General features: G+C 48.5%; 9 protein-coding genes and 1 long non-coding RNA gene across 12 annotated transcripts; 6 read left to right on the forward strand and 4 right to left on the reverse strand.

Moving 5' to 3' along the window:
• LOC9661536 lies at positions 1-3,302 on the forward strand. Its single transcript, XM_002992286.2, has 14 exons — positions 1-130; positions 185-285; positions 349-495; positions 601-792; positions 840-935; positions 991-1,050; positions 1,105-1,593; positions 1,654-1,741; positions 1,789-2,184; positions 2,236-2,292; positions 2,345-2,401; positions 2,458-2,545; positions 2,600-3,093; positions 3,148-3,302. The coding sequence occupies exons 1-14, from the start codon at positions 46-48 to the stop codon at positions 3,258-3,260; spliced, it is 2,463 nt and encodes an 820-aa protein (XP_002992332.1). The 5' UTR covers positions 1-45; the 3' UTR covers positions 3,261-3,302.
• On the reverse strand, positions 3,301-4,259 carry LOC9661518 (kynurenine formamidase). The gene is made up of 5 exons (XM_002992306.2): positions 3,926-4,259; positions 3,765-3,879; positions 3,608-3,705; positions 3,494-3,561; positions 3,301-3,440 (listed from the first exon to the last, which is right to left on the reverse strand). The coding sequence occupies exons 1-5, from the start codon at positions 4,257-4,259 to the stop codon at positions 3,315-3,317; spliced, it is 741 nt and encodes a 246-aa protein (XP_002992352.2). The 3' UTR covers positions 3,301-3,314.
• Positions 4,012-8,386, forward strand: LOC9661537 (DNA ligase 1). Of its 2 annotated transcripts, XM_024665998.1 has the most exons (11): positions 4,012-4,126; positions 4,187-4,318; positions 4,407-4,482; positions 4,579-4,786; positions 4,849-4,911; positions 4,988-5,318; positions 5,384-5,567; positions 5,633-5,690; positions 5,752-7,421; positions 7,474-7,621; positions 7,698-8,386. In XM_024665998.1, exons 9-11 carry the CDS (start codon positions 5,769-5,771, stop codon positions 8,288-8,290), a joined length of 2,394 nt encoding a protein of 797 aa, XP_024521766.1. In that variant the 5' UTR covers positions 4,012-4,126; positions 4,187-4,318; positions 4,407-4,482; positions 4,579-4,786; positions 4,849-4,911; positions 4,988-5,318; positions 5,384-5,567; positions 5,633-5,690; positions 5,752-5,768; the 3' UTR covers positions 8,291-8,386. The 2 variants fall into 2 exon arrangements, with proteins under 2 accessions (XP_024521766.1, XP_002992333.1); XM_002992287.2 differs by having other exon boundaries at positions 4,849-5,318; positions 5,756-7,421.
• A 319-nt stretch (positions 8,387-8,705) lies between these two features.
• On the forward strand, positions 8,706-10,946 carry LOC9661519 (queuine tRNA-ribosyltransferase catalytic subunit 1). The gene is made up of 15 exons (XM_024666035.1): positions 8,706-8,829; positions 8,912-9,005; positions 9,090-9,268; positions 9,336-9,386; positions 9,446-9,502; positions 9,572-9,692; positions 9,758-9,824; positions 9,892-9,933; positions 9,998-10,103; positions 10,187-10,297; positions 10,363-10,434; positions 10,492-10,593; positions 10,645-10,691; positions 10,746-10,773; positions 10,831-10,946. The coding sequence occupies exons 1-15, from the start codon at positions 8,803-8,805 to the stop codon at positions 10,912-10,914; spliced, it is 1,188 nt and encodes a 395-aa protein (XP_024521803.1). The 5' UTR covers positions 8,706-8,802; the 3' UTR covers positions 10,915-10,946.
• A 176-nt stretch (positions 10,947-11,122) lies between these two features.
• LOC112343106 (fasciclin-like arabinogalactan protein 8) lies at positions 11,123-12,062 on the reverse strand. The gene has a single exon (XM_024666027.1). The coding sequence runs from the start codon at positions 12,029-12,031 to the stop codon at positions 11,123-11,125; it is 909 nt and encodes a 302-aa protein (XP_024521795.1). The 5' UTR covers positions 12,032-12,062.
• A 63-nt stretch (positions 12,063-12,125) lies between these two features.
• On the reverse strand, positions 12,126-14,006 carry LOC112343109 (fasciclin-like arabinogalactan protein 8). Its single transcript, XM_024666034.1, has 2 exons — positions 13,814-14,006; positions 12,126-13,639 (listed from the first exon to the last, which is right to left on the reverse strand). Exons 1-2 carry the CDS (start codon positions 13,904-13,906, stop codon positions 12,203-12,205), a joined length of 1,530 nt encoding a protein of 509 aa, XP_024521802.1. The 5' UTR covers positions 13,907-14,006; the 3' UTR covers positions 12,126-12,202.
• Positions 14,007-14,106: 100 nt separating this feature from the next.
• Positions 14,107-25,529, forward strand: LOC112343099. Its single transcript, XM_024665997.1, has 2 exons — positions 14,107-15,208; positions 25,508-25,529. Exon 1 carries the CDS (start codon positions 14,459-14,461, stop codon positions 14,873-14,875), a length of 417 nt encoding a protein of 138 aa, XP_024521765.1. The 5' UTR covers positions 14,107-14,458; the 3' UTR covers positions 14,876-15,208; positions 25,508-25,529.
• LOC9661538 lies at positions 16,052-16,771 on the forward strand. Its single transcript, XM_002992289.2, has 2 exons — positions 16,052-16,193; positions 16,265-16,771. Exons 1-2 carry the CDS (start codon positions 16,067-16,069, stop codon positions 16,711-16,713), a joined length of 576 nt encoding a protein of 191 aa, XP_002992335.1. The 5' UTR covers positions 16,052-16,066; the 3' UTR covers positions 16,714-16,771.
• LOC112343100 lies at positions 16,706-18,027 on the reverse strand. 2 transcript variants are annotated; one of them, XR_002991167.1, is made up of 4 exons: positions 17,446-18,027; positions 17,305-17,379; positions 17,179-17,249; positions 16,706-17,107 (listed from the first exon to the last, which is right to left on the reverse strand). It is a non-coding gene; the product is annotated as an uncharacterized LOC112343100 (long non-coding RNA). The 2 variants fall into 2 exon arrangements; XR_002991166.1 differs by having other exon boundaries at positions 17,305-18,027.
• On the forward strand, positions 24,200-25,885 carry LOC112343107 (pentatricopeptide repeat-containing protein At1g11290, chloroplastic-like). The gene has a single exon (XM_024666028.1). It carries the CDS (start codon positions 24,200-24,202, stop codon positions 25,883-25,885), a length of 1,686 nt encoding a protein of 561 aa, XP_024521796.1.
• The last annotated feature ends 30 nt before the right edge of the window (positions 25,886-25,915 follow it).

The raw sequence follows: 25,915 nt of genomic DNA on the forward strand, positions 1-25,915 counted from the left end.
TATACCTTTGCCTCTACTCTCGAGGTTTAGGGTTTTTGGGCAGCGATGGCGGATCTCTTCCAGGGACCGGCACCGCCGTGGTGCATTGGCGCGGTGTTTCGAGCGCCACATTTGCGAGCCGGCGCCGATCGTAAGCTCGATCTAGCGATATTTCCAGCTCTGATTGATCGATCGTCTTCTACAGGCGGGCCTCTGCTGTTTGATTCCGTGGGAGAGCCTCAACAAATACTGTCGACGGGGTGTAAGCTACATCTCTTTGATCATCCGATTCCTCCCCTTGAGAAGGTTTCTCGAAAATTTCGACCCCAATGCTGGATTTTTCTCATTGTGCGCTTGTTTTGTCCGCAGCAATCACGCTACGCGGAGGAGGACGCATCGATCGGCTACACCCCCGATTCTCTCCTCCACGGGCTCGTCCAGGAGGACACAGCTGCGAAGGTTGCTATGATCCACGACAGTAACAACATTTTTGGAAACAGACTGGAGTGTATGCAAGTGTGTTCTAAGTTTCTTACTCTTGTTCTCTCATTTGATTATTCTTCTTCTTCTCCTGTGTGTGTGTGTGTGTGTGTGTGTGTGTGTGTGTGTGTGTGTGTGCAGTGTCAAGATGGAAAGCTCCAGCTCACATTTCCCGTTGGTGAGAACTTCAACAGTATAGGAAGCATACTTTGCGAGCGTGATCCCGCTGGTCGCTTGTGTCCTCTAAAAAAGCAAGAGGACGAGCCGGACAGTGAGTGGCTCGGTGGCGTGAGAATGTCAGTCTCACCAACATTGAATCATCCCATCCGCCAGGTACTTGTTACCTCTTTCTCTCGTTCTCTTCTTTACTTCGGTTTCAGTTATCAGCGATGAAGATTTCGAATTCAAGTGTAGATGAGAACATCCTAGTAGCTAGGACTCAGCATCAAGTACATGTTATGAACGTTCTAAGAGAAGTAACTTTTTTTTTTTTTTTTTTTGGGCTTCGATAGCTTGATCAGGAGTTTACAGGAAGATCGTGTATGCTTTGCTTCACGCTCAGTGACGACTTACCGCCAGGGTGTATCTCATGTAAGCTTTTCATTTTGTGTTTCATGATGGTGGATCACGATGCGGCTTCCGCAGGTGGTCTGGAGTCCTTATATCGAGGGAGAACTTGCAACTGTCCTGGAGTCTGGGGAGGTTTTCGTTTACAATGTGCACTCCACTAAACAGTCTACAAACAATCTACGAGCGAACTTTGTAGTACAGGCGCGCATGGTCGAGGCTGCAACGGCCGACGGAAGTGGCGCTGCTAAGTTTCCAAAGGCTGTGGTTGCCGAGATTTGGAATCTCAGGCGGAGCTGGTGGCGAGTCGAGTATGGTTGGCATCCGAAGCTGCTTGTCATAGCGAACGCAGAGGACATTCTTTTATCCGACTTAAGACATGGCAACGCGACTACTCTACTTGGTACTGTTGGAAACAGCAAAAATTACTGCCATCAGAGGCGCTGCGAACAGGATCGCTTCGTAGCTATAGTGCGCCCTGAGGATCGTGGTTATCATTTTGCTGCTGCAACTATGGAACATATCATGCTCTTCGACATTCGCAGGCCAAGAATGCCACTACTTCAGGTTTGTATCTTCTACTTTCTGCTAGCCTGATTCTTGATTTTTCCCTTTTTCATTCTGTAGTGGGAACACTCAATGCACGACGATTCTCCCGGATATTTGTCTATGCATCCTCTGTCATGGCTCCGGCCTGAGGAAGATAATGGCGCAGGTAATGAGTTTGCAGGTAACGTGAGTTTTGATGATTATGTCGTGCAGGAAGAGTTATTCTGGCTGCGAGCTTTCGGTCTGGTGATGTTCGAGCATTCTGCTATGGTCCTCAAGCGCCATCTACTGCAATCGTGTCAGGAGCAAGTTCCAGATTTCGTGAGATAGAGGAAGCGTACTGTGCGTGGGATCTTCCGTCTAAGATTTTCACTTCTCGTCCTCGGAAACTATCCATGACGGCACTTTATGATTCTCTTTCCACTGGAACGCAGGACAGCTATATTGAAAGCCTGTCTGGAGTTGCGGTTCTGCCTGGGGCAAAGACTGGTTTCAGCTTGTTGCAACTTACGGGTACAGGTGACATTCTGAATCAACCTTATATCGCTTCCAAGACCTTGAAGAGAGAAAAGAGCACTAAGTTGTGCGAGTATCCTGATCGTTTAATAGGTGGGTTTGAATTGTTTCATGGTTTTTCTCCTCTAACCATGATATATGCAGCTAAGAACAAGAAGAAGCTTGTTATGAAAAATTGCTCTTTCCCAGCTATGCTCAACTGTATGACTAGCTTCTGAAGCGTTGTGTTTTCTGACGCTGTTTTTCTTTGCAGACGTGAAACACGGACTGGATTGTCTTGCGGCTTTGGGGTCATCTCATGAAAGCAAACGTATACTATGGGACTGTGCTTGTACTAGTTTTGACTGGAATTGCGGTGATTTGCAGGGCTGAAGGCAACAGTGATGGACCCTGTGGAAGACTACCAGGATCGCATATACAAGGTTTTGTCGGACGTTGAAGTCTTTCTCTCGAAGTATCCTTTTTCTTTTTCCTGGCTTCTTCTTTGTGTGTCTTGACGATTTTCAAGCCATGAGATATCGTTTAAGGTACTGCTCATGGGTCTATCAAAAGATCTAGCACTACACGCAGCAAAGATGCCGTCAAACGTCACAGGATATATTGATGTTACTGATAGAACACCTTATCTTCGACCACCGCTGAAATATTTGGAAATGCAAGAAACTCCGGTTCCAGTTCCGTTGCCGGTGCTTCTGGAAATTCAGGCTAAGGAAGGCAACAGAAAGGCAACAAAAGAGAGCTTCCAAGCTGCCTGTGACGCGGTTGAAACAGTAACATCCAGCTTAAGAAAGAAACAGGAAGAACCAATTGTGTCTCTTGGTCAAGGTGAAGATGCAAGCTTCAATTTGTCCCAGCAGTTACTATTCCACTCAAAGCACTCAGATTCTGGAGCATCATCGTCATCGAGCACTGGCAGCATGAAATCCCAGATTTATGTTGGATCACAAGAACTAGTTGGAGGAGAAGCTGGGTCGTCGAAAGTTTTCGGGCGACTCAAATCAGGTTCGTCTGCTCTCAGTCGATATTCTTATTTTGATTTTCTTTCCCTGCTGACAGATGAATTTGAACCGTCAACGTTTGGGGCCTTGGAGCGCTTGCAAATGGACTTTGAGAAATGGCAGCAAAACTATGCTCCATACGTAAACTACTGTAAAGGAAAACGTCTGTAAGGCGAGCCTCGGGAAATACCGATTCAACGCTTTCTATTTACATTCTTCGTTTTGTTATTTAGTTACTATGCATCTAGTAGGCGAGCCATCAGAGCCGATTAATGCTGCTGGAAGGCAATTCAGCGTATAGAAACCGGATTGAACGTTGTCCAAGTTCAATCCTTCCACGAGTACGACTCCCTGTAAGGTAAACATATATTGCAGCATTGATAAAGCAGGCTAACTCAACTCACCTTGCTCAGGAGGGGCTTGTGCGTCGCATCCGGCTCGTTGTAAACTCCGACGGAAAGGTAGTCGAGTCCTGTATATATGCGCGTGAGAACAAAGAAGCACCAAACGGAACGTACCGATGAGCTTAAGGGATGTGTTCTGAGCTATCCATTCTGCTCCGTCTTTGGTCAGTGCGGTGAAATCCGACGTGAACTCTCGCTTCCACATGAGCCTCCTGGGATTATGGCTTACTATCAGATTCTCCTCTCAATTCATTTTTCTTGGAGAGCTAACCGTTCTGTATTCAGTGTTCTGAATAGCACGCGCTCAACTCCAGAGGGGACGACGTTCTTGACAACCTCGGCTGTTATGTTTTGATCCTTCGGTGTCTCCACCACAAGCACAAGTCCTGGTAACAAAATGCTTGGTTTAAGAAAAACTAACTGGCTGTGTACCAGTGAGGATGTCAAGCTTGAGACTGTTGGTGGTGTCGACTCCATTCAGGAAATCCTTCTGGAGAAAATGGCTTGGCGAATCAACATGTGTTCCAGTGTGCACGATGAGCTTGAGTTCCGAGACATTGACAAGGGATCCATTGACGATACTTGCGACGAGACTTACAACCTTTCCGAGTCCCTCCTTGGAATCCCACACGGGTAAATCTTGTCGAAGAGCGTGCGTTATGTCTGTTATCTGACGAGCCTCCTCAACTGCAGCTAGCTCACGAGCTCCTGTCCGGACTGTCAAAGCCATCACCATCAGATTAATCAAAAGCCCGAACAAAGCCATGCGTGAAAGCTTTCTCTTCAAGACGCTGAGTTTGAATGCTCGCTTCTCACTCTTCACTGGTAAGATCTTAACATGAAATAATAAATTCACTTTCGTGGGAATTTATGTTGTGACTTTGACGCGTTTTTTTTGCTGCCGAACGTACAGGAGAAGCGAGTACTTGGGAGAAACATTCCCGCTCCCAGCCAAAACAACGAATTCCTCCTCTTCTCTTCCACCCAAGGTACTTTGTTTTTCTATCTTTTCTTTCCGCTCGCTCTGTTTCTAGCAAGGAACGAATGTCTGGAATCGTGCCATGACATGTCACTGCGTGTTGCAGGGCCCTTTGTTTAGTCGCTAAGCGATGGAAGTTGTTCTTGACATGAAAGGGACACAGTGGCCGAAAGCAAAATGGAGGAGCAAAGCAACCAACGACACAGGCAAGAAAAGAAGATCACTCAAGTGTTCTTTGGCTTCACGGGAGAGTTTTTCGCAGATCTTGCGAGATTTGGACGCGCCAGCGATCGAGCGAGCTTGATTGATTGAGCGTAAGTTTGGTCGCTTGAATTGCTGCTTTTAAAGGAATGTAGAGCTAACTTTACTGCCGCAGATCAAACAAAGACACATTAATTCGCGCCACATGAATGTCAAAACACTATTTTTTCCTCACCAGGTGAAAAAATATTCGTTGTTTTTTTCAAACATTCTAACTGGAGGATATTCTTTTCTTAACGGAATGGTTAAGCCAGGAAAATGCGGCGTGACCTGGCGCCACGTTTTGCGACGGGGCCCACCGCGTGGGATCGGCGCCGTTGGTTGTAGATATCGGACGGCTGGGCTTGCCGGCGCTCGGGGATTGGGCCACGAGTCGAGATGGTGACCGTCGATGCGAGTGAAATGGACGGCCGACAGTTTCGTCGCCGAGGGAGGGAAGTGAAAGGCTTTAGAGGTGAGAGAGAGGCTCTTCTTCTTCTCTGTTTGGAGAGCGCGACGAAAGAGAAAGAAACCCCTGGTAGGGTTCGTGCTCGGTGTCAATTCGATCGTGGCGGCCGCCATTGCGATGCGTGAGAAAGATACGAGGTGAGCAAGGATCCTTTCCTCTCCCGCCGATGATCCGAAATCTCTCCTTGCATCGCGGAATGCAGGTCCTGGCGCCTGGTACTGCGCAAGAAAATGGTGTGATTCTCAAAGACCTCGCTGGATTTCGCTGTACGTGAGGCGAGAATTCCACTGGCAAGGCCAAAGGCGGGGCATGCGTTTCGTGCCTGGAGCGAGAGGCGCTACACACGCATTCCTGATGCTTCGACGGCGACTAGTGAGAATTTCGAGGTACAAGAAATCTGCGTTACACTACAGCGTGGTCTGAATCAATGCTCTTCTCCAAAACTGTATAGGAGTGGATTGGCCGCGAGAGCTCGTAGCAGCCATCATAGTCTCTAGCGATTCCTAGAGGTAAGCTATGCTTGGAGTTGGAGTTTCTTCTTTTACTTAGCGGCTTGCTTCCATGGCCCAGGAAGGAAGACTACTACCATGGCGAAACTCAAGTCACTCTTTGGAGCAAACGTAAAGACCACCCCGGAAGAAGGAGCAACCAAGGAGATGTCGAGTAGGAACAGGACTCCCAGTGTGGTGGCCAGGCTGATGGGTTTGGAGGCTCTTCCGGCGGAGCCAGCTACGACAGGGAAGAAGGAAAAGGCCGTGGTGTTGTTGGAAAAGCGTGTGCCGGATTCCAACACACTGGTAGATATCACAGTGTCAGGGAAGCGGCTGAATGGAGGGGTCACGAGATCTCAGAAGTCGAGGAGTTTTGATGAAGCCTTTGACGACCGGCATAAAGATGTGCGTGAGGTGCGAGCGGTACTCCAGGGGGCCGAGTGCTTGCAATCCATACAGCTCGACGAGCTCAACCGGCAGCTCCTGGCCAAGCACATGAGAGTTTTGGACGAGCTCAAGGAAGCCAAGCAGCAGATGGCGCAGGGTAAGGCTGGTGTGGAAAGGCAGCAGCAGCAGCCTCGCAAGGGACTTAGCGATTCAAGCGAGTTTTTGGACGCGGTGGAACTCTTACAGGCAAATAGGCAGTTTTTCGAGAAGTATTTTCGGAGCTCGGGAGCTTTGGAGGCCATCTCACAGAGAAACGATTCTGCTTCGTCGACACGGGAAAGTAAACGGGAAAACAAGTTGCCGACGGGAAGGATTCCTCGTTTTCTGAGCGGTCAGTCAAGTCCTCGTCCTCTGATGAAAGAGCAGTCCAAGGTGCTGAATGGTGACAGCGGCAGGCTTCTAACGAGTCGGGATGAAAAACACGAGGTGTCTAGTATAGTGGTGCTGAAACCAAGGAAGAGAACCGATCAACGAGACCGAGAATCAAAGCAGGAAGATCAACGAGAACGAGAATCGAAGCAGGAAAAGCAAACGGTCAAGGACAGGAAGGACATTGCTAAGCTGATTGCGAAGAAGATCAAGGAGAGTATATCGAAGGAAGTTGCAAAAACATTCTATTCGAAGGTGGAATCCGGGTCACCACAGCGATCACCTAGCAGAAGTTTTGATAAGTCGGACGATACACCAAGAAGCAGGCATTCGCGGAGTTTGAGCCAGCCAGAGTCCGAGTTTTCTGGTGATCTAGACGCTAGTGCAAGGAAAAATGTCACAAGAGTGACAGACTTGGATAAGAGGAAGCCTGAATCTGTGTCACCGAGATCAAAGCGTCTTTCTAGAAATTCTGGATCCAGGGATGACACCAACTCTACAAAGAATGCTAGTGCGAAGGCTCAGAAACCAGTGACGGAAAGGAAATCCAAGTCAAGTTCTCCGAGAAACACTGCCAGACACAGGGAATTGAACTCTCTAGATGCAAGCCCGAGAAATCCTAGTCCGAGATCTACCGTTTCTTTGGACGAGTCCCCCAGGCCCCCGAGACAGAAAAGTAACAACGCAGTTAAGCCTCCAAAACCACACGACTCGAGGGAAATTGCCAACGGAAAATGCGACAGAGCAACAGCTGAGAGGAAATCAAAGCTAAAGTCTTCAAAACCGAAGCCCGATGGAGGAGATGACACCAAGAACTTGGCTGACGTCTGGCTTGAACCACAAAAAGGACACTGTCACCTTGTTAAACATCAATTAGTTGCTGAGATCGCGGACGAGGACTGCATAACTATAACACCAACAAAAAACGAACCGGTGAGCAATCTCCTTCTCTCGCCAGTCTTGTGTCTTACTCCTGTCTTTTCAGGATTCTTCAAGCGTAACTTCCAAGCACGGATTGAAAAGTTTTGCGGATAGCACCAGCCCAGTGTCTGTCCTGGATCTACTTGATGAGGACGAGCATGATCATGACGTCGCCCACCAGGAGGACAGATCGATGTCCAAGCCTGCCACTAGTGAGCTACTCTAATAATTTTTTTTCTTTGCTTTAGTGAACACGTTGCCACGGACTAACTTATCTTCGTGTGACAGGTTCCCAAACGTCGCAAGCTCTGCAAAGAATTGTCCAGGCAGAGCCACAGCACGAAGAGTGTAAACCTCCGCCATCACAGGAACTTTCTTGTTCTCCTGGCCGACAACACGACTTGATCTACGTGAGAAAGCTGGCGGCCGCGGCGACAGCGTCCAGCAGGATCCAAGAACTCGGCACCAAGCTCGACTCCACTGTCTTCGAGAAACTGGAAGACGAATACAGTCGAGATCAAAGCAGCCAAGACAGCGCCATCGATGCAATGAAGATCCACTCGCGCGCCATCAACAGGTGGCTCATCTTCGACTTCGCCAACGAGATTTTGTCCGCGCAGCCAATGATCCCAAAGCTCAGTGACAGTGGCAGGAGACGAGAAGAAAAGCTGCTACACGAAGTTTGGAGCTCCATGTCCGAGCATCACAGCTTACAGCGATCCGGGGAGCAGAGTCTCGAGTCGATGATCAATGGCGAGCTCCAAAAGGAGAGGAGAAAAGATTGGGTGGAAGCCGAGAGTGGATTCGCAAACGTCTGCCAACAGATAGAAAATTCTTTCTTCAACGAGCTCATTGAAGACGCCATCGCTGATCTCGTCTAACGCATTCTTTTCTTCCTTTTGTGTTTTATACGTAGATTGTACTGTATAAATATTTTGTACTGTATACAATGTGTGTATAAAAAAACAGAATCTAAAGCCCTAGCCGCCGCCACTCCGAAAAGTCTGGAGCACGTGGCTGCACTTTTAGGGCAAACGGGCTTGTCCGGTGAGCAAACGCGTCTAGATTCTTGCCACGTGAGCTGGCGACCGGCTGCTCCCGGTGACCGCTCCAAGAAGTGGAGCAAAACAGAGGAGCGTCCTCGTCGAGGCGCCGGTCGTGTGGAGTGGAAAAAAATTTGGCGAGGTGGGCATTAGATTTGATTTCTGTTGGATTAGGGTTTATGGGAAATCTCGTGCGCGATTTTTTCTGTGGCGTTTTTCTGCTTGTTTCTGGTCAAGACGATGGTCCAGGAATGCAAACTCCTGACGCGTTTTTTTTTTTTTTTTTGCTTCTTCGCGGGGTAGGGATTTGTTCTTGGTTTGGCGTCGCAGGAGCAGCAGCGAGCGCTGGAATGAAAATGTGCGCTCTTAAATTCGAGGCAAGCGGTTTTTTTCTTCGTTTTTGTGCGTCTTTTGTGTGTGTGTGATTCTTACAGGCGAAAGAAATTTGTTTTTGTTCAGGTATTGGCAAGATATAAGCGAGCTCGCGCAGCAAAACTCACGCTTCCACATTACGAATGCCTCACTCCGATGTTCATGCCAGTTGGAACTCAAGGTCGAGAACATCTTTGGTTTTCTCTTCTTATAAAACTTGGTTTTTTTTTTTTTTTCTTACTTTTTTTTTTCTTGGGGGTGCCAGGCTCGATAAAGGGTCTCACTAGCGGTCAGCTGGAAGAGCTTGGCTGCCAAATTGTTTTGGGAAACACTTATCATCTCGCTTTGAGACCTGGAGCGGAATTGCTGGATGCTGTGGGAGGCCTTCACGAGTTTATGAACTGGCAACGGGGCTTGCTCACGGATTCCGGTGGCTTTCAAATGGTGAGTCCAGCGTTTTTATTTTTCTGCTCGAAAAACGTTTTTGTGAATTTTTTTTCTTGCGAAATAGGTATCACTTCTACACTTGGCAGACATCACTGAAGAGGGAGTGACGTTTCAGGTATTTCTTTACATGTTTTTTGGATGGATTCTAACGAAAGAAGGTGAAAATGGTTGCAGTCGCCTGTGGATGGCAAGCAAATGCTCCTCACACCCGAAGAGTCTATAAGGATACAGGTTTGGATTCTCGTTTTTTCTTCTCTTTCATGGATGATTCATTTTCACGACTGGAAAAATTCTACGTAGAACAAGATTGGAGCCGATGTGATCATGGCTCTCGACGACGTTGTCAAGACAACTATAACGGGCCCTCGCGTCGAGGAAGCGATGTATCGGACTCTCCGGTGGATCGATCGCTGCATATCTGGTATCTCCTCGATCAGTTTATCGAGATTGAATAAAACTTACATGATTCTTGTCGCGAGATTACAGCGCATTCAAGGCCAAGGGATCAAAATCTATTCGGAATAGTACAAGGAGGTCTCGATCCACATCTCAGGCAAGAAAAAAAGCAAAGTTTTTCCAAGTGTGGCTCTTTCTTTTGGGTTTTGTCTTTCTATTTTCAGGGATATATGCGTAAAAGGCATGGTGGAGCGAAATTTGCCAGGGTACAGTCCTTGAATTCCATCAAAAACTCTGGTTTGTTTTGTTCTCTCTTGACGCCGTGCACAGATATGCCATTGGTGGGCTCGCAGGTGGAGAAGAAAAGGACTCGTTTTGGAGAGTTGTAGCGCAGTGCACTGCGGGTCTTCCAGATGACAAGCCTCGCTACGTAATGGTATTCTCTACTGTTTTTTTCTTCGAAACAATAAAGCGAGGATGGATAGTTTTCTAAAGTTTCTTCCTTGGATTGGTTTTCAGGGTGTTGGATTTCCACTCGACATTGTTGTGTGTAGTGCTCTTGGAGCGGACATGTACGATTGCGTCTACCCAACGAGAACTGCTCGTTTCGGCACTGCTCTAGTCCCCGAGGTTGGAATTTTGTTCTCTTCGTTTCTTCGCCGTGTTCTAACAGGAGCTTCAACAACTCTTGGCAGGGTGTTTTAAAGCTCAAACACGCTTCAATGGCGACGGACACTCGACCGATCGACGCTTCTTGCTCCTGCATGGTACGCAAAGAAACAAAGAAAGATTCATGCATTCTTTTGTGAGTTTGCTTTGTCAAGGTTTGCAAGAACTACACACGAGCGTACATTCACACTCTGGTGACGAAAGAAGCCATGGGATCCCAGCTGGTTTCCTATCACAATGTTTTTTACATGATGCGGGTAAGATCATGGTGAAACTCTTTCTGGGGTTTTATACTTTGCTACTGGCAGCTTAGCAATGATCTCCATACCTCCATTCTCGAGGGTCGATTTCCAGAGTAAGTGGTCTCTTAAACTTCTAGCGTCATGGTTGTTTTCTCCAATGCTCGCAGGTTTGTACAAGATTTCTTGCAAAAACAGGTAGAGCTTTCTAGTTTCACGTTGATTGAGATACGTGATTAAAGTTTTGATGTTTAGTATCCAAAAGGAGATGTTCCGGAATGGGTGTGTAATGCCATGGACGTCGCGGGCGTGGACATTTCTATGTGTGTCAAATCGTGAAAACTTAAAAAAAACTTAACCTTTTGAAATTAGAAACGAGTAAACCAAAGTTTTGTTTAAGAACGGTTAAATATTAATAAATACATTCAAGTTTGCTATTAATAAAGTAAACCGATATTTTAGTAGATTTATATACGAACAAAATAAACTTATTTTCTACTTTAGGTCACTAATTTTAAGCTTTTGGTTTTTTCGATCAAAATGTATCTTAACATACCAGAGCTAGCAATGCCGCAACATATACGAGCCAAGACAATAGCTTAGGGCTTGATGATCCACTAAACGCCAATGGTGGAGGAGGGGGAGGCGATGCCTCGGTAGGGCGAGGTGGAAAGGATACCTCCGGCAATGACACTGGCAATGGCGATGATGATGGCAGTGGTAATGGTGTGGTAGGGGGTGGCAATGGTGATTGTGGAAGGGATACCTCAATAGGAGCGGGCGATGGTGATGATGATGGTAATGGTGGAAAGGATGCCTCAGTAGGGGCTGGTGATGGTGATGGCGATGGCAATGGTGATGACGATGGTGGTACCTGGGTAGGGGGCGGCAATGGTGCTACCAGCGGTGATGGTGATGGCGCGGCAGCGTGCTCCTGGCAACTGTCATGGGCGTGCTCCAAAGGAATCAGCACATTGTCAATCTCATACACCACCACCGAAGCCTTGCGATCGAAGACGACGCTGGAAATCTCGGCGTAGTTCTGCCCGCTGGCGATCAAGTCCCCATTGATCTCCATGAGCTGGTAGGCGCTGGAGTCCTTGCCCGAGGCCACAGTGGACACCGGAAACTCCATCTCGCTGAGAGCGCTGTACGAGTGGTACCTTGGAAGGATGTGGTACCTGACGATCTTGGAGAGCTCATCCCCCGTGAGGTCTGGAGCGAAAGAGAAGGCACCGTCGTTTGGAACAAAGATGGTCACCTCGTCAAGCTCCCGGAGGTGAGCCAGTAGATCGATAGACGAGAGGAACTTCGTGAATCTTTTCGCAGCGGCCAATTCTCCCACTGCTCTCACAAAATCTTCATCTGCAGCCGGAGACCTTGCTCTCGTTCCCGATGAGAAGATTGCAAGAACAAGAGCCAGAACGAGGAAAATCCTCGCGGCAGCCATCGCCATCTTTCTTCCAAGCTTTAACAAACAATATAAATTAAGGTGATGGAAGCTCTTTTATGGCATTCATGGCCCATTTTAGTTTTTTTTCTGCAGGAGGGGCTATACATGGTCGGCCAGATTATCAAAATAAATCAAGAGGTATAATTCATATAAACTATAGAAATCAAATTCGGTTTAAACAACTTCTAGCATGAACTTGGAAACCATGGCCAAAACCAACGAGATCAGCCATGAATCACTCAATCCAGCAGCAGCAGTAGCAGCGGAGTTTTGGTTGGTATCCGTGGAAGCAGCACCAGGTCCCGACGCTGGCGGCAAGTTCCCGATATCAACAACAGGAGCCGGACTGGACGATCCGGATCCAGATCCAACAGTCGGAGGAGCAGAAGTGGTGCCAACTTGAGGAGAAGAGGCTTGTTGTGGAGCAAGAACAGGGACGATTGGAGAAGCCACCGGAGGAACAAACGGTGCTAGAGCCGGTGCAAGCGAAGGTGACGAAGACGGAGCGCGAGCGCTACCGTTGTTCTGATCGGCGGCAACGACGAAGATCTCCTTGGGAAGCAGCACCCGATTGACTGAGTAAGCAGCAGTCGGGGGCTGATCGTAGATGGTGGAGACGACGTCAGCGGTGTCAACTCCAGTCGACAGGCTCACGCCGCCAGAGTTTCCTCCCGATGGAGCGACTTGGATCAGAAACTTCTGGTTGTCGCCGTTGGACGCCACCGTCTGGACGAGGCTGTTCTGTCGCTGGAGAGATCCGGAGCTCGTGTAGGCCGGGAGGGTGTGATAAGCCATCAAGCTCGAGGCCTGGGACGGCGAGAGAGCGGCCATGGTTCCATTCGGCAGCCCCTGGAAGGCCTCGTCAGTGGGAACGAAGAGCGAGAAAGCTGGCAGAGTCGCGAGCGCAGCCGTGAAGCCGGTGCTCTGCATGAGATTGAGAAAGGTGGTGAACTTCCCGGATCGCTGCAGCGTGTTGGTGAGGTTGAGGATGCTGGAGGCTGCCGCTTGGGGGCGACCGAGATCTTCCGGGACGAGAGCTTGGTCGATCTGCATGTAGCTGATGTTGTAAGGGAACTGGGTGATGTTGGTCCTCACGGTGGCGAGCGAGGTGGCGGCGAAAGGAAGCCCGGCGTGGATCTGACCATCGCTGGAAACCGAGACGTTGACGAATCCATTCTGCCCGGCTGCTCGTCCGGTGGTCTGGTACAAGCTCGTCACCAGCATCCCCAGCTCGTTGGTCATGGACTTGATCTGGGGGACGTCGAGGTACTGGAGGAGGCAGTGGTAGCGAAGAACATCCGCGACGACTGGGAGAGGGAGGGGAGTGCTGGAGGGGGACGATCGATTGAGGACGGCGTCCATGGCCGAGTTGTGGGGGACGAGGAGAGTTAAGGAGGAGCGCTGGTTGATCTCGGAGATGACACCAGTGTCGGTGAGGAGCTTGCTAAAGGTGGAGAAATCGGGGCGGTTCTGGAGGACGGAGGTGGGGTTCGTGGTGGCGGTGAGCTGCGCGGTGGAGTGAGCTGCGAGAGTCGAGGCGAGGATGGCAAGGAGAAGGATCGCCGCTGGCTTGCTGCCGCTCCGCCGCTCCATCGCCACCAAGTAGATCCCCTGGAAGAACAGGGAGAACGAAGGTGAGAAGAGATGGTCGATGATGATCGATGTGGGCGAGAAGAGAAGAAAAGCTGGAGGAGATTGGTCGAGGTGGGCGAGAAGAAGGAAAGACTAGATTTGAGCGAAAGCTGGACGAGAGAAAACGTGAAGTGATCGATGTGGGCGACTTACTTTGATCGATCGAGTGTCGCCCAAATGCTTCTTTGCTCCAAAATGTTTCCTCTCGTCGATGGATCGACTTGATCGAGGGAGAGATGGGAACATATGTGGCGAACTTATACAACACTTGACCGCTTGATTCCAGCAGACAATCACGGAGATGAAAAAGCGCGGTAAAATTTCTCGCGAGAGTCGGTGTGGGAAAATATTGGTCAATGAATTTTTCAAATTTGAATTTACGGCGAGAGAAATTTGAATTTTAGGTCAGGCAAACAGGGGTTAGGGTTTATGGCGAACGAGGCAATGCCGCGCCAAGGAGCGAGCGATCCACGCCTTCGCGAATTTAGGCTGGAATTCCTCCACGATTCCATCGCAGTGGCGGCATCGATCGTGTTCCGGCGCGAGGAGGAGGGATTTCTTCAGCGAGGTAGGCGGTCCAAACGTTTTCACCTTCCTCGCGGCATTCAAGGCGTGCAGCGCGGCGAGAGAGGTCGGGCTTGGCCGGAGAATTCAGGATGACGCTGCCGGGATTGGAGGTCTTTCTAGCAATTTGGTGGCCACCGCTGCCGTGGACATGTACTCGAGCTGTGGAAGCATGGGGGCAGGATCTTTGAGAGCTTGGCAAATCCAGACGTGGCGCTGTGGAACTCTCTGGTGATGGGATACGCGAGAAACAGGGATAGCAAGCTGGCTTTGGAGTTTTTCTTCACGATGGACCGCGAAGCAAATGCTCGGAGCTATGTAACGGCTTGCTCGGGCATGGCTGGCGAAGAACAGGGACAGGAGATCGATGGGAAAGAGATCAGAGTTCTGAGCCTGGAAAAAGGGATGGAAATTCACTCGCGATATCGACTTGGCTCTCGATCTCTTCTACTGGATCCATCGAAGCTGCGAGCTGCTGATAAACCCGAGAGTCTACGTGACCGCGCTCACGGCGTGCTCTCGCAAGGCTATGAAAGAAAGGTGGGAGGACTTGTGAACATCGAGAGCCTTGAGAAAAGCATGGAAATTCACTGCTTGGCGAAGAACCACTGTGATCAGCTAGATCTCTTCGTGGGAAACACACTCATCTAAACGTATTCCAAGTGCTCGTCAATGCTGGACGCTCCGCGAGCTTTCGACAGAATCAAGGACCGCGACGCTGTGTCTTGGACGAGCCTCATCCTGGGATACACAGACAGCAACGAAGCCGAGCTAGCTCTGGAGATCTTCTCGGCTATGGCGGCTCAAGGCTTTTGGAAGCTCCACTCTGGGACTTTTGTGGCGGTCTTGACGGCTTGCTCGAGCTTGGAGAGGGTCCAGGAATTCCACTCTCGGTTTCTGGAGGCTGGTTGCTACGACAATACTGGGGCTGTCGTCGAGAACAGCTTGATCGACGCTTACTCGAGATGTGGAAGAACAGTGGAGGTTTGATTCGATCGAGAACCCGACTGTGGTCTCGTCTCATGCTGGGATACGAGGAGAATGGTGAATCCCAGCTCGCTCTCGACTTGTTCCAGACGATGATCCGGCAGAGGCTGTGCTCTCCTAACGCCAAAACTCTCGTCGCCGCGCTCACGGCCTGCGCAAGACTCGGGGCAGCCGAGGAGACCTCCGGAGAGAAGGCTGCGTTGCTTCAAACAGGCGTGTCCATTCAGCGTGAAGCCGAGAGACACTTCTACGACTCGGACGCGTCTGTGACGCGAGCTCTCGAGAGCAAAGTGTGGTGAAGCTCGCGAGATTTTCCTGGGCGATGGTGGTGATGGAAGTCATTTGTAAGTTTTGATCAAATGTGGTGAAGCTTTCCTAGTCGTGATGGAAGTCAGAGATAATTCTGAATGTTTTGACCGATTTCTACGATCGCTTTGGTGAGAATCAAAACTCTTTTTGGGTTTGATGTTTAAGAACGCATGCTCTTTGGCTTGACAACCTGCATGGCCCGGAGCGCCACAACATGGCGAATTAAACACTCGGCAATTTTCCAAGGGGGGGCCAACATGCCAAAGTTCCATTACATAGATCTCTTCTTCTAGCAAACTCTAGAGCCTTCAACCTCCGCGTCCTGGCACTGCCGTACATGTACGGCGCCAGGATCCACAATATGCTAGCTTGAATTATTGGTACGGATATTTCATTTTCCTCACTTGTCTCTTATATCTTGCTGGGTGGCTGAAATGTTATTGATAAAACCATCCCAACCTTCAATAGTACACCAGTTGGAGGCCTAGGACCACTGGGATAGTTACACGCCCCTCTATAAAAGAGAGCTCTCATCTTGCCCAAGCCATGGCAAAGCTTGGAGCTCTCGCAGTTTTCTCCTCCTCCCTCTTCTTCTTCGTCTTCTTCTTCTTTGCTCTTTCCTTGGCTCGTGAACTCCCTCGAGTTCCTACGCATCTCTGCAACAACGGCACTGGTTTGATCAATGCATCCTCTCTCTTTCGGTTCTGATCTTGTGTAAAATTGCTTTGGATGATTTACCAACAGGAGAACCTCATTCGAAGCTCAAGGGTGAGAGCAATTACTTTTCACTGAGAATCTACTACACCAAGGGGCCCTTGACGCTCGAAGTCAAAAACTCGTGGCTCAATTATGGGAAATGGATCCGTTCCACGAAGGATTTCACGGAGACTAAATCTCCCGATGGTCTCAAAATGAAGGCGTGGGGCGAGTACCACATCTATGCCTCTGGCAGGAGCTGGTCTCCCTCTGGTACGGATGGCTCCTTTGATATTTACGCGAGCGATGGCCCGAAGGTAGTGTATGTCTACTGGGACGTTTCTTATGGTGGAGCGGCGCAATATAAGCAAGTGACTCATGATAGCCGGTTCAAGGTGACGTCCACAAGGATTGGAGAATCTGCTTTGGACGTGACTATGGTCATACGATACAATGCCACTGAGGCCACTGAGGCCACTGGAGAAGCTATTGCTTGAAAGTTTATGTTTATATAATGGCAAACTAAATAATTTAAACTAGCAACTCTCATCCCAATTGCTACCGCCACAAAACTATGTTACGTTCTCAGAGTCATGGAGACTTGCGCGGGATGTGGTGGAAGACCTCGAGTGCTTGATCCAGACGCCCATAGCCAGAGAAGATTTTGATCCGGGATGGAATCAAAAACCTGACGCTGGAACTTTCAGAGAGAAGAGGAAGAGAACTTTCTCTAGCTCAATCCCTCCATACCTTGTCCCCTCGAAAGACGTGTGGTGCTTCAACCTTAGCGCAGCCCGGATGCTTATTCGGCAACTTCTGCAACCTCGACAACAGTCGCTGATCACAGGAAGAAGAACTTTGCTCGAGCTTGGCGACGTATGCCGGGTATTCCTACAAGAAAAACACACAGAGCTTTGAGTTTCCAGGGCTCTAGAAAGTGTAGCAAGGGGAGAAACTCTTACTCCTATCCAAAGCAGCTTCTGCAGGAAGATCAAGCTTGGCCTGGCCGTAAACATCCAGCAGCTCATGAAGCCTGTGAGAAGGTCGTGGAAAAACTTGCAATGAAATAATTGATTAGAAACGCTTACCCTGGCAATCGACAGTATTCACCATTGTAGATTCCGGGTATAGTCGGACAGGGAACACGAAAGGGAGTTCCAAACCTGAGAAAAACAAGCAAACAATATGAAAAAGAAACAAAAGAAGGAAAGAGACTGGAAAATTTTCACTCTGGGATCTTCTTGCTTCGCCTGGCACCGGGCATGATACACTGCTCCACGGGCTCGGTGTGGTCAGGAAGAATCGGCCAGACCCGATAGTTTGCCCTGTAAGGCGAAGCACAGACTTGGAGCTCGTAAGTGATGAGCAGGCGAGTTCTCGTCCCGTGCCAAAGCCTGGTAGAAGCGCTGGCTCCCCGTCACAAACACAACGCTGGTGCTAAAGCACGGCCCGTCGGGAAAATGTGGTGAGGCAAGACGCGTGCATGACCACCACCATCGCGTCCAGCAGCTCCTCCTCGCCCAGCTCCTCTTCTTCTCTGAATCCAAGAGCGCGAAGAAAGTGTGGAGCCTTGCGACTTATGGCATCGCATCCACACATTGCTTCCCAGATTCCCCATCCCAGCATCTCGTCCTGCCTGCCCAATTTGTGATTGCTGAGGCAGTAGAGGGCAGCCGACGACTTCTTCTTGTCCGCCCAGGTGCACAACTCCGGCGTCTGCGGATGATTGAGGAGGTCTTGGGCCAGGCGATCGCACACATAGAGCGCCCCCTGCGCTTTCTTCCCCTCCATGATCATCCATGCGCCCCATATCGCAGGAGCCCTAATTTCTTAGATGTTAAATAGGATCTACTTTATTAACTTCGTTGCATAATATAATTTAAACACGAGAAGATTCCCTCCAAAGGTTTAGTCGAGCACCACTTGTCTCCGGCTCAATGCACATCAATCTTTCACGAAAAAGAATAGAAGGAGTGACGAATCGAGCCCTGGAGGAAGAGGTATTCCGAGATTTCCCCGATTTTGATCTTTGTGACGATTTTCCCTTGGATCGGGAAGAACTCGACCCGATCTAGCGATAAAGAAGAATGCGGCATCGGAAATCCCCGGCGAAGTCGCCGCCTTTCAGACAAGGGTAAGCGATTGATTCTTCTTAACTACCATAGCCAATCTTCCCCACTGCAGCTGGTTCTTTCGGAGCGCATGCACCTTGCTGCGCACCAATCTTTCGTCGCTAGAATGGGAGAAAGCACGACAGCACTGGAAGAAGAGGTATTTACAGATTTCCCTTTCTCCGATTAGCTCTTTGTGACGATTGTCCCTCCGGAAGGCCCGATCCAGAGATAAAGACGACATTGGGAATCCCCAGAGCAACGCTGACGTTGTTCCAGCTCTTTCCGATGCCCGGGGTGAGTTTTGGTCGACTTTCTTTGATAGATGCGATCCTTTCCGGGAACTCTTAGCTCCAGGTGATGTCTATTTTGGTTCTGCAAGGCTATAACAACTGGACCACTTCTTTTCAGATACTTCTTTTGCTAGATGCGATTCTTCCTGGGACGAAATGGAAGCCTTATATCCTGGAGATGTTGTAAGTCGTCTCATTTTTACTTTCCAGCAGCCATTTCTTTGGCTTCATGCTGCATACAGATAAGTGGCATTCTGAACCTTGCTCTTGGGACGATCGACATTTGTCGATGTATCCAACAAAAGGAGCAGCTGCTTACGCCACCAGAGCCTCACTATGCATACAATATGGGAGATCTGTCTGTGCAGGTGACGAGGACCAAAACATGATTGAGTCTCGTTTGCAGCTCAAATGCGACTACGTTTTGGGCTATGCCAATTCCATCCGAATGGATACGACAAACTTTCCGAAGAGGTATATGTGCATTGCAATCTTCGTTGGCATTCCGCACTCCGGTTAACAAACTCTTTCACAGGTATGAAGATGCAACGATTGTGGAGGAGCAAGTCGCTGAGCTCAACTCTCAAACGAGAAATCCTCTTGTCTAGCTTATCAAACGTGTTCTTCGACAGCCTTATGGAAATGCTTTGCTAGCGGAAGTGGGAGGAGTAGCCCGCCAATCTCTCACTAAACTGGCCACTTCCATGGCAACTTATATGCTATTCAAGATGTATCTTATGGAACGGAGAGAAGGCCTGAAGGTTTGTCTCTTTTCTCTTTCTTTCTTGCTTTCCTTTTTGTACTGTGTTCAGTGAATGAACTTTGCAGGTGGTTTTGAAAGGTGATAACAATGCCTTCAGTGATCCTCAACTAACAGAATAAATATTTCTCCAAGATATAAATAGTATTTTGAACACTGGAGAGGTATGGACTAGCCGTAAGCAGTCTCCGAATGCCCTCAAGCTTTTATGGTTTGCTTTCAGGTGCCAAACTTTTACCCCGCAAGGGTCGTGCTAAAAAGGCAGGAGTAGCAGGCACACAGGTGGAACTTTACATGTTGGAGCAATACAAGAGAAATCTGCACACGGTCATTCTATTTTGTTCAGCATTTCGCGCAAGCAGCAACGGCATTTTCATGTCACTCCGACTTCAGTTTTGGAGCTTTTGGAGGTATGTTTCTGCGCTCATGTACGTAATGCCAATCCATTCTATTACTGTCACGCAGATGGGACCTAAAAAGTTGCTGGGTGCTCAACACCAAGTGAAAGTAATGAAAAAGGAATGTGAAGCTCTTCAGACCGTCTTAAAAACTTGCGAAGAAACGGAATCAGAGCTTACTGTGGTAAGTATCCATCGCTGGTGATACTTGCACTTGGAGTAATAATGTGCTGCTGCGTGTACGCTATGCCAATACTGGGTGTTGGATACTCTTGCATCCAAAACTTGAGCAGCTGTGACACTTGCTTATTGGGAAAGACTGCTGGATGCCTGGCTAAAGATGTGCAAGGAAAAGAACATCCCTTCTGCTCCGACCTTCGAGCTTCCCACAGTTCTGGGCAGTCCTGTGGGAAGTAGTGACTGGGTGATACCGAACGATGGCTTTCTATAGACCATGGCATCATTATCAAACAGTGGCCACTTGTTGATTGATTATCAATGCTTGCTTTAGTGACAATATTATTGAGTACAATGAACCTTTCCAGTTTTTTAAAGTTTTTTTGTTTCAGATAAGCATGCATTTCATTTTTTCATGGCTTTTGAATATCTTGTGTTACATTCTAAAGCAAGATATTGATATTGCTTTGTATTTCATGTAATATATCAATATCTTGTCAATATTATATTTATATACCAATATCAATTTCATTAAAATGAAATAAAAGTTAATTTAATTGAAATGAAATCAATAAAATTTCAAAGTCATAATAAAATGAAATTGATCATTAAAGTTTCATTGAATCAATTTCATTTTCTTTCATTTTATTGATTTTCATTTTAATTTCAATTCAATTCAAATGAAATTCAATAAAAATCAATGATCAATTTGAAATATTTATCTTTTCATGGCTCTTAAATATATTGTATTATATTTCAAAATAAGATATTGATATTACTCTATATTTTATGCAATATATCAATATCTTACCAATGTCACATTGATAGATCAATGTTAATTTCATTGAATCAATTTAATCATTTTCATTGAAATGATATGAAAGTTAATTTGATTAAAATGAAAGCAATAAGATTTCAAAGTCACAATGAAATGAAATTCATCATTGAAATTTCAATGAATCAATGATATTTCATTGAATTTTATATAATGTTTATTAGAAAAATGTATATTTTAATTTCTTTAGTAATTATCTACATGTGTTATTTTCACTTCAATTTTTCTTTTAGACACTAGAGCCTAGACTAGATTATTACTCGCTTTCCTATGATAAACATGGAAATTGTTAATTTGATTCATCTCAAATTAATCAAGGACAAAATTATATAAAACATTAAGGAGTTGTTTGATATATGTGTTGATCTCAATAGTTTCATCACATAGTCTTTACATTAATGGGATTTATGAAAGACATCAATCGAAATGAGACTCTACTAGGAATACAACAACCTTTAGAAATGCAATTAAAATATATTTTTTTTACCAACAATTGCATGTAAATAATTACTAAAGGAATTAAAATTTACACTTTCTAACAAACAAATTTAAATTTCAACAAGCTATGCAAAAGAAATGTCACAAATATGTTTAACTTTATAAAAGTTGAGAAGTTTAAAATCTTGACACCAAAGGACTTTGGTTTCCCTTGGTATTCACTTGGATAAATGTGATGAAAAGTAATAATTATGAAACTTAAATTAAATGGCCTATTTAAATTGTTCATAGTGAACCATCAAAACATTTCATCCCTAAGCCAAATGTTCTCCACTGCATTTTGGACGTGCTGCAACAGTGCATTGTGCCTGGGTCTCTAGGTACATCACCATAGAACCATCATGAGCCACTCCCACGGCATCGGAGCAAGAACTCCGCGAGTCTGGACAATCCTTGGTCACGTAGTACCCTGCAGTGATATCTCCAACCTTCTGGAAGTTGCCATCACAGCACTGGGATCCAATCGCTTGGAATGAAAATCGAGGTTCTTCACCTCTCATGACACCAGGAGGCTATACACGAGGTACGCAAACTTCTGGCACACTGTAACAGCGTTGTCTGAGATGAGGTTGTTATCCTTGCTAATATTTATACAGCTCAGCCTTGGCACTGATCGCCAGCGTCCTCTTTACATGCACAGACGCACAAACCACAGCTGCCACCTTGTACTCTGGCTCAAAAGGCTCAAGATGGAAGATATGGCTGAAGCGTTTCAGGTATTGTCTTAAATATCCACGCACTTCTCCTTCCGGCCTCGAGCAAAGCAGCCTGGTACTGGCACAATCAGTCCGGATCATTGGTACACTCGCCATGGGATCGAGCCGCCCATCGCCCAGGAATCCCTCGTACACCGATCCAAATCCCCCAGCTCCAAGCTTCCGGGAGAATCCCTTGGTCGCGGACACGAGCACCGAGTAGGAGAATCGCTGGGGCAGCCCGCGGACGCTCCAGAGCACCGCGTTGAGATCGCTGTCGGCCTGGTTCTTGCGGCGATTCCTCCACACCAGGACGGCCAGCACCGCTGCCAGGACGATCGCGGCGGCGGCGATGCCCGCCACGAGCTGGACGATCCTGTTCTTGGATAGTTTGGGACTTTGGGATGACATTTGGCACAATCAGTCCGTCCACTGCCGGATCCTCCGCCATGCTCCCGATCAGCGCATCGCCCACGAAGAAGCACTCGCGCGATCGATCGTTGTAGAAGAGCGCCATGCACTGGCAATTGGAGAGGCAATCGGTGGAGCACTCCTGGAGCGAGGATCGCTTGCTGGGCGCCACGAATCCGGTGGAGAAGTAGCGGATCCCGGTAGCGTTGAGGAAGTGGTGATTGTAGATCTCGTTCTCGCAGACCATCGGCTGGGGGATACCTGTGCTTGGGGCCGAGCAAGCACCGCCGCTGCTAGCATTCCCGCCAAAGCTCTCGTTCCCCTTGCTGTGGATCTCCACGCATCGGCATTTCCCTCCGGCCTCGCAGATCCCATAGGGGCCGCAAGCCAGCGGCAGCTTGCACGGATCATCGCCCGCGAATCGCGAGTCGGGTAGCCAGTCCGAGGAGGATCGATCCAGGCCATAGACGACAAGGTCGCCGTTTGGATCCAGCCTAACAAACGGAAGAACGAGAGGAGGATCGCTTCTCCTGGAAGCCAAGATCTCGAGAGATTTCCCGGCGCCGCAAGAATCGTGGCCGAGAATGAGATTGTTCCCGGAGAAGCCAAGAGCCGCCGGGCATGACGATGATGATCCTTCCAGCCTCCAGAGATTGTATGGCTGGGATCGCAACGAGAGCGTGAGGGTTTCTTGTGAGACCGCCGCCGCGAAGAACCCCTGCGAGAACTGCGTCGCCGCGCTGCCATTCCTGGCCGAGCTCGTGAGGCGCATCCCGGATTTGAGCGCTTGCCCGGGCAGCATCGTGTCGCCGGGGGAATCGAAACTCTGCCATATCCTAGCGCCGCTCTCGTCGAAGAAGGCGATTCCTCGAGCTCGATCCCTGCGATGCCGGTCACAACTCGCCATGGGATCATCGCGTTGCCACTCTCTGAAGGCTTACATTTTATTTAATAATACCTTTTAAGTGTGAATGCAAGCATTTTAAAACACGTTATTACGAAAAGTAAACTAGCATTACTCTTATGAATAGCATTATTTATGCCCTTGCATTAGCAATGTATTCCAGATAGACCAGCCTTTAAAAGCTGACACAAACAGTTACTTTTTTTGTTGACTTTTACTTGACTAGGTTGACTTTACATGTGCATATGTATGACAGATGGAGAGCAAGGTTGGAGAAGACATAGGAATGCGTTTTGGGCAGTCACAAGGAAGGTAGTTTTGGGCAAGCAATATATTTAAAGACATATACGTAGAGGGGTCATAGATTTCCAGATGCTAATTATCTATTCGATGTAAAAAGCACACTTCTTCCAGGTACTTTACATCCCGTAACGTTTTGCTGTGTATTGCTGTTTATTGTCCAATCCTGTTTGGGATTTATAAAAACATGTTCGCATGAATGACAAAGGCATTTGTGGTGGGCGAGAAGAAGAGATTGATCGACGTGGGCGAAGCTGGAAGAGAAAGCGTGAAGTGATCGATGTGGGCGACTTACTTTGATCGATCGAGTGTCGCCCAAATGCGTCTTTGCTCCAAAATCTTTCCTCTCGTCGATGGATCGACTTGATCGAGGGAGAGATGGGAACATATGTGGGCGACTTACTTTGATCGATCGAGTGTCGCCCAAATGCGTCTTTGCTCCAAAATCTTTCCTCTCGTCGATGGATCGACTTGATCGAGGGAGAGATGGGAACATATGTGGCGAACTTATACAACACTTGACCGCCGCGGTAAAATTTCTCGCATTGGTCAATAATTCTGAAGTTTAGGTCAGGCAAACAGGGGTTAGGGTTTATGGCGAATGAGGCAATGCCGCGCCAAGGAGCGAGCGATCCACGCCTTCGCGAATGTAGGCTGGGATTCCTCCACGATTCCATCGCAGTGGTGTCATCGATCGTGTTCTGGCGCGAGGAGGAGGGATTTCTTCAGCGAGGTAGGCGGTCCAAACGTTTTCACCTTCCTCGTGGCATTCAAGGCGTGCAGCATGGCGAGAGAGCTCGAGCTTGGCAGAAGAATTCACGACGACGCTGCCGGGATTGGAGATCTTTCTAGCAATTTCGTGGCCACCGCTGCCGTGGACATGTACTCGAGCTGTGGAAGCATGGCGGAGGCTCGCAGGATCTTTGAGAGCTTGGCAAATCCAGACGTGGCGCTGTGGAACTCTCTGGTGATGGGATACGCGAGAAACAGGGATAGCAGGCTGGCTTTGGAGTTTTTCTTCGCGATGGACCGCGAAGCAAATGCTCGGAGCTATGTAGCGGGGCTCACGGCTTGCTCGGGCATGGCGGGCGAAGAACAGGGACAGGAGATCGATAGGAAAGAGATCAAAGTTATGAGCCTGGAAAAGGGGATGGAAATTCACTCGCGAGCAGTGAAAGGTGGTCACTTGGGAGAGATTTTCGTGCAGAACTCGCTGGTGGACATGTATGGAAAGTGTGGAAGCGTTCTGGACGCAAGAACAGTGTTTGACAGGATGATGCATCACGACGTGATCTCGTGGAATTCTCTAATGGTCGGATCTGTGGAAAGTGGTGAGATCGACTTGGCTCTCGATCTCTTCGACTGGATCCATCGAAGCTGCGAGCTGCTGATAAACCCGAGAGTCTACGTGACTGCTCTCACGGCGTGCTCTCGCAAGGCTATGAAAGAAGAGCGGAAGGTGGGAGGACTTGTGAAGATCGAGAGCCTTGAGAGAAGCATGGAAGTTCACTGCTTGGCGTCCGGGAAGAACAGCTGTGATCAGCTAGATCTCTTCGTGGGAAACACACTCGTCGAAGCGTATTCCAAGTGCTCGTCCATGCTAGACGCTCGGCGAGCTTTCGACAGGATGAAAGACCACGATGCTGTGTCTTGGACGAGCCTCATTCTGGGATACACAGACAACAACGAAGCCGAGCTAGCTCTGGAGATCTTCTCGGCTATGGCGGCTCAAGGCGTTTGCAAGCTCCACTCTGGGACTTTCGTGGCGGCCTTGACGGCTTGCTCGAGCTTGGAGAGGGTCCAGGAATTCCACTCTCGGTTTCTGGAGGCTGGTTGCTACGACAACGCTGGGGCTGTCGTCGAGAACAGCTTGATCGACGCTTACTCGAGATGTGGAAGAACAGTGGAGGCAAAGTCTGTGTTTGATTCGATCGAGAGCCCGACTGTGGTCTCGTGGAACGCTCTCATGCTGGGATACGAGGAGAATGGTGAATCCCAGCTCGCTCTCGACTTGTTCCAGATGATGATCCGGCAGAGGCTGTGCTCTCCTAACGCCAAAACTCTCGTCGCCGCGCTCACGGCCTGTGCAAGACTCGGGGCAGCCGAGGAGAGCTCCAGAGAGAAGGCTGCGTTGCTTCAAACAGGCGTGTCCATTCAGCGTGAAGCCGAGAGACTCTTCTACGACTCGGACGTGTCTGTGACGCGAGCTCTCGAGATCATGTATGCAAAGTGTGGTGAAGCTCGCGAGATTTTCCTGGGCGATGATGGTGATGGAAGTCACAGATAATTTTGTAAGTTTTGATCATTTTCTTCGATC

This window comes from Selaginella moellendorffii, unplaced genomic scaffold, assembly GCF_000143415.4.
Source record: "Selaginella moellendorffii unplaced genomic scaffold, v1.0 SELMOscaffold_133, whole genome shotgun sequence".
In the NCBI taxonomy this organism is placed as follows: domain Eukaryota; kingdom Viridiplantae; phylum Streptophyta; class Lycopodiopsida; order Selaginellales; family Selaginellaceae; genus Selaginella; species Selaginella moellendorffii.

Bases quoted from the DNA above. Each gene is read 5' to 3' on its own strand.
- LOC112343106 (XM_024666027.1), bottom strand. From the start codon at position 12,031: ATGGCGATGGCTGCCGCGAGGATTTTCCTCGTTCTGGCTCTTGTTCTT.
- LOC112343109 (XM_024666034.1), bottom strand. From the start codon at position 13,906: ATGTTCCCATCTCTCCCTCGATCAAGTCGATCCATCGACGAGAGGAAA. The intron at 13,640-13,813 runs GTAAGTCGCCCA...CTGTTCTTCCAG, and splicing joins GCGACACTCGATCGATCAAA to GGGATCTACTTGGTGGCGAT.
- LOC9661518 (XM_002992306.2), bottom strand. From the start codon at position 4,259: ATGGCTTTGTTCGGGCTTTTGATTAATCTGATGGTGATGGCTTTGACA. The intron at 3,706-3,764 runs GTTAGCTCTCCA...CCATAATCCCAG, and splicing joins AGAACACTGAATACAGAACG to GAGGCTCATGTGGAAGCGAG. The intron at 3,562-3,607 runs GTACGTTCCGTT...GCATATATACAG, and splicing joins CACATCCCTTAAGCTCATCG to GACTCGACTACCTTTCCGTC.
- LOC9661537 (XM_002992287.2), top strand. From the start codon at position 5,769: ATGGCGAAACTCAAGTCACTCTTTGGAGCAAACGTAAAGACCACCCCG. The intron at 7,422-7,473 runs GTGAGCAATCTC...CTGTCTTTTCAG, and splicing joins CACCAACAAAAAACGAACCG to GATTCTTCAAGCGTAACTTC. The intron at 7,622-7,697 runs GTGAGCTACTCT...TTCGTGTGACAG, and splicing joins GATGTCCAAGCCTGCCACTA to GTTCCCAAACGTCGCAAGCT.
- LOC112343099 (XM_024665997.1), top strand. From the start codon at position 14,459: ATGGGATACGCGAGAAACAGGGATAGCAAGCTGGCTTTGGAGTTTTTC.
- LOC112343107 (XM_024666028.1), top strand. From the start codon at position 24,200: ATGAGGCAATGCCGCGCCAAGGAGCGAGCGATCCACGCCTTCGCGAAT.
- LOC9661538 (XM_002992289.2), top strand. From the start codon at position 16,067: ATGGCAAAGCTTGGAGCTCTCGCAGTTTTCTCCTCCTCCCTCTTCTTC. The intron at 16,194-16,264 runs GTTTGATCAATG...ATTTACCAACAG, and splicing joins TCTCTGCAACAACGGCACTG to GAGAACCTCATTCGAAGCTC.
- LOC9661536 (XM_002992286.2), top strand. From the start codon at position 46: ATGGCGGATCTCTTCCAGGGACCGGCACCGCCGTGGTGCATTGGCGCG. The intron at 1,051-1,104 runs GTAAGCTTTTCA...CGGCTTCCGCAG, and splicing joins ACCGCCAGGGTGTATCTCAT to GTGGTCTGGAGTCCTTATAT. The intron at 2,402-2,457 runs GTATACTATGGG...GGTGATTTGCAG, and splicing joins GTCATCTCATGAAAGCAAAC to GGCTGAAGGCAACAGTGATG.
- LOC9661519 (XM_024666035.1), top strand. From the start codon at position 8,803: ATGAAAATGTGCGCTCTTAAATTCGAG. The intron at 8,830-8,911 runs GCAAGCGGTTTT...GTTTTTGTTCAG, and splicing joins TGTGCGCTCTTAAATTCGAG to GTATTGGCAAGATATAAGCG. The intron at 9,693-9,757 runs GTATCTCCTCGA...GCGAGATTACAG, and splicing joins GATCGATCGCTGCATATCTG to CGCATTCAAGGCCAAGGGAT.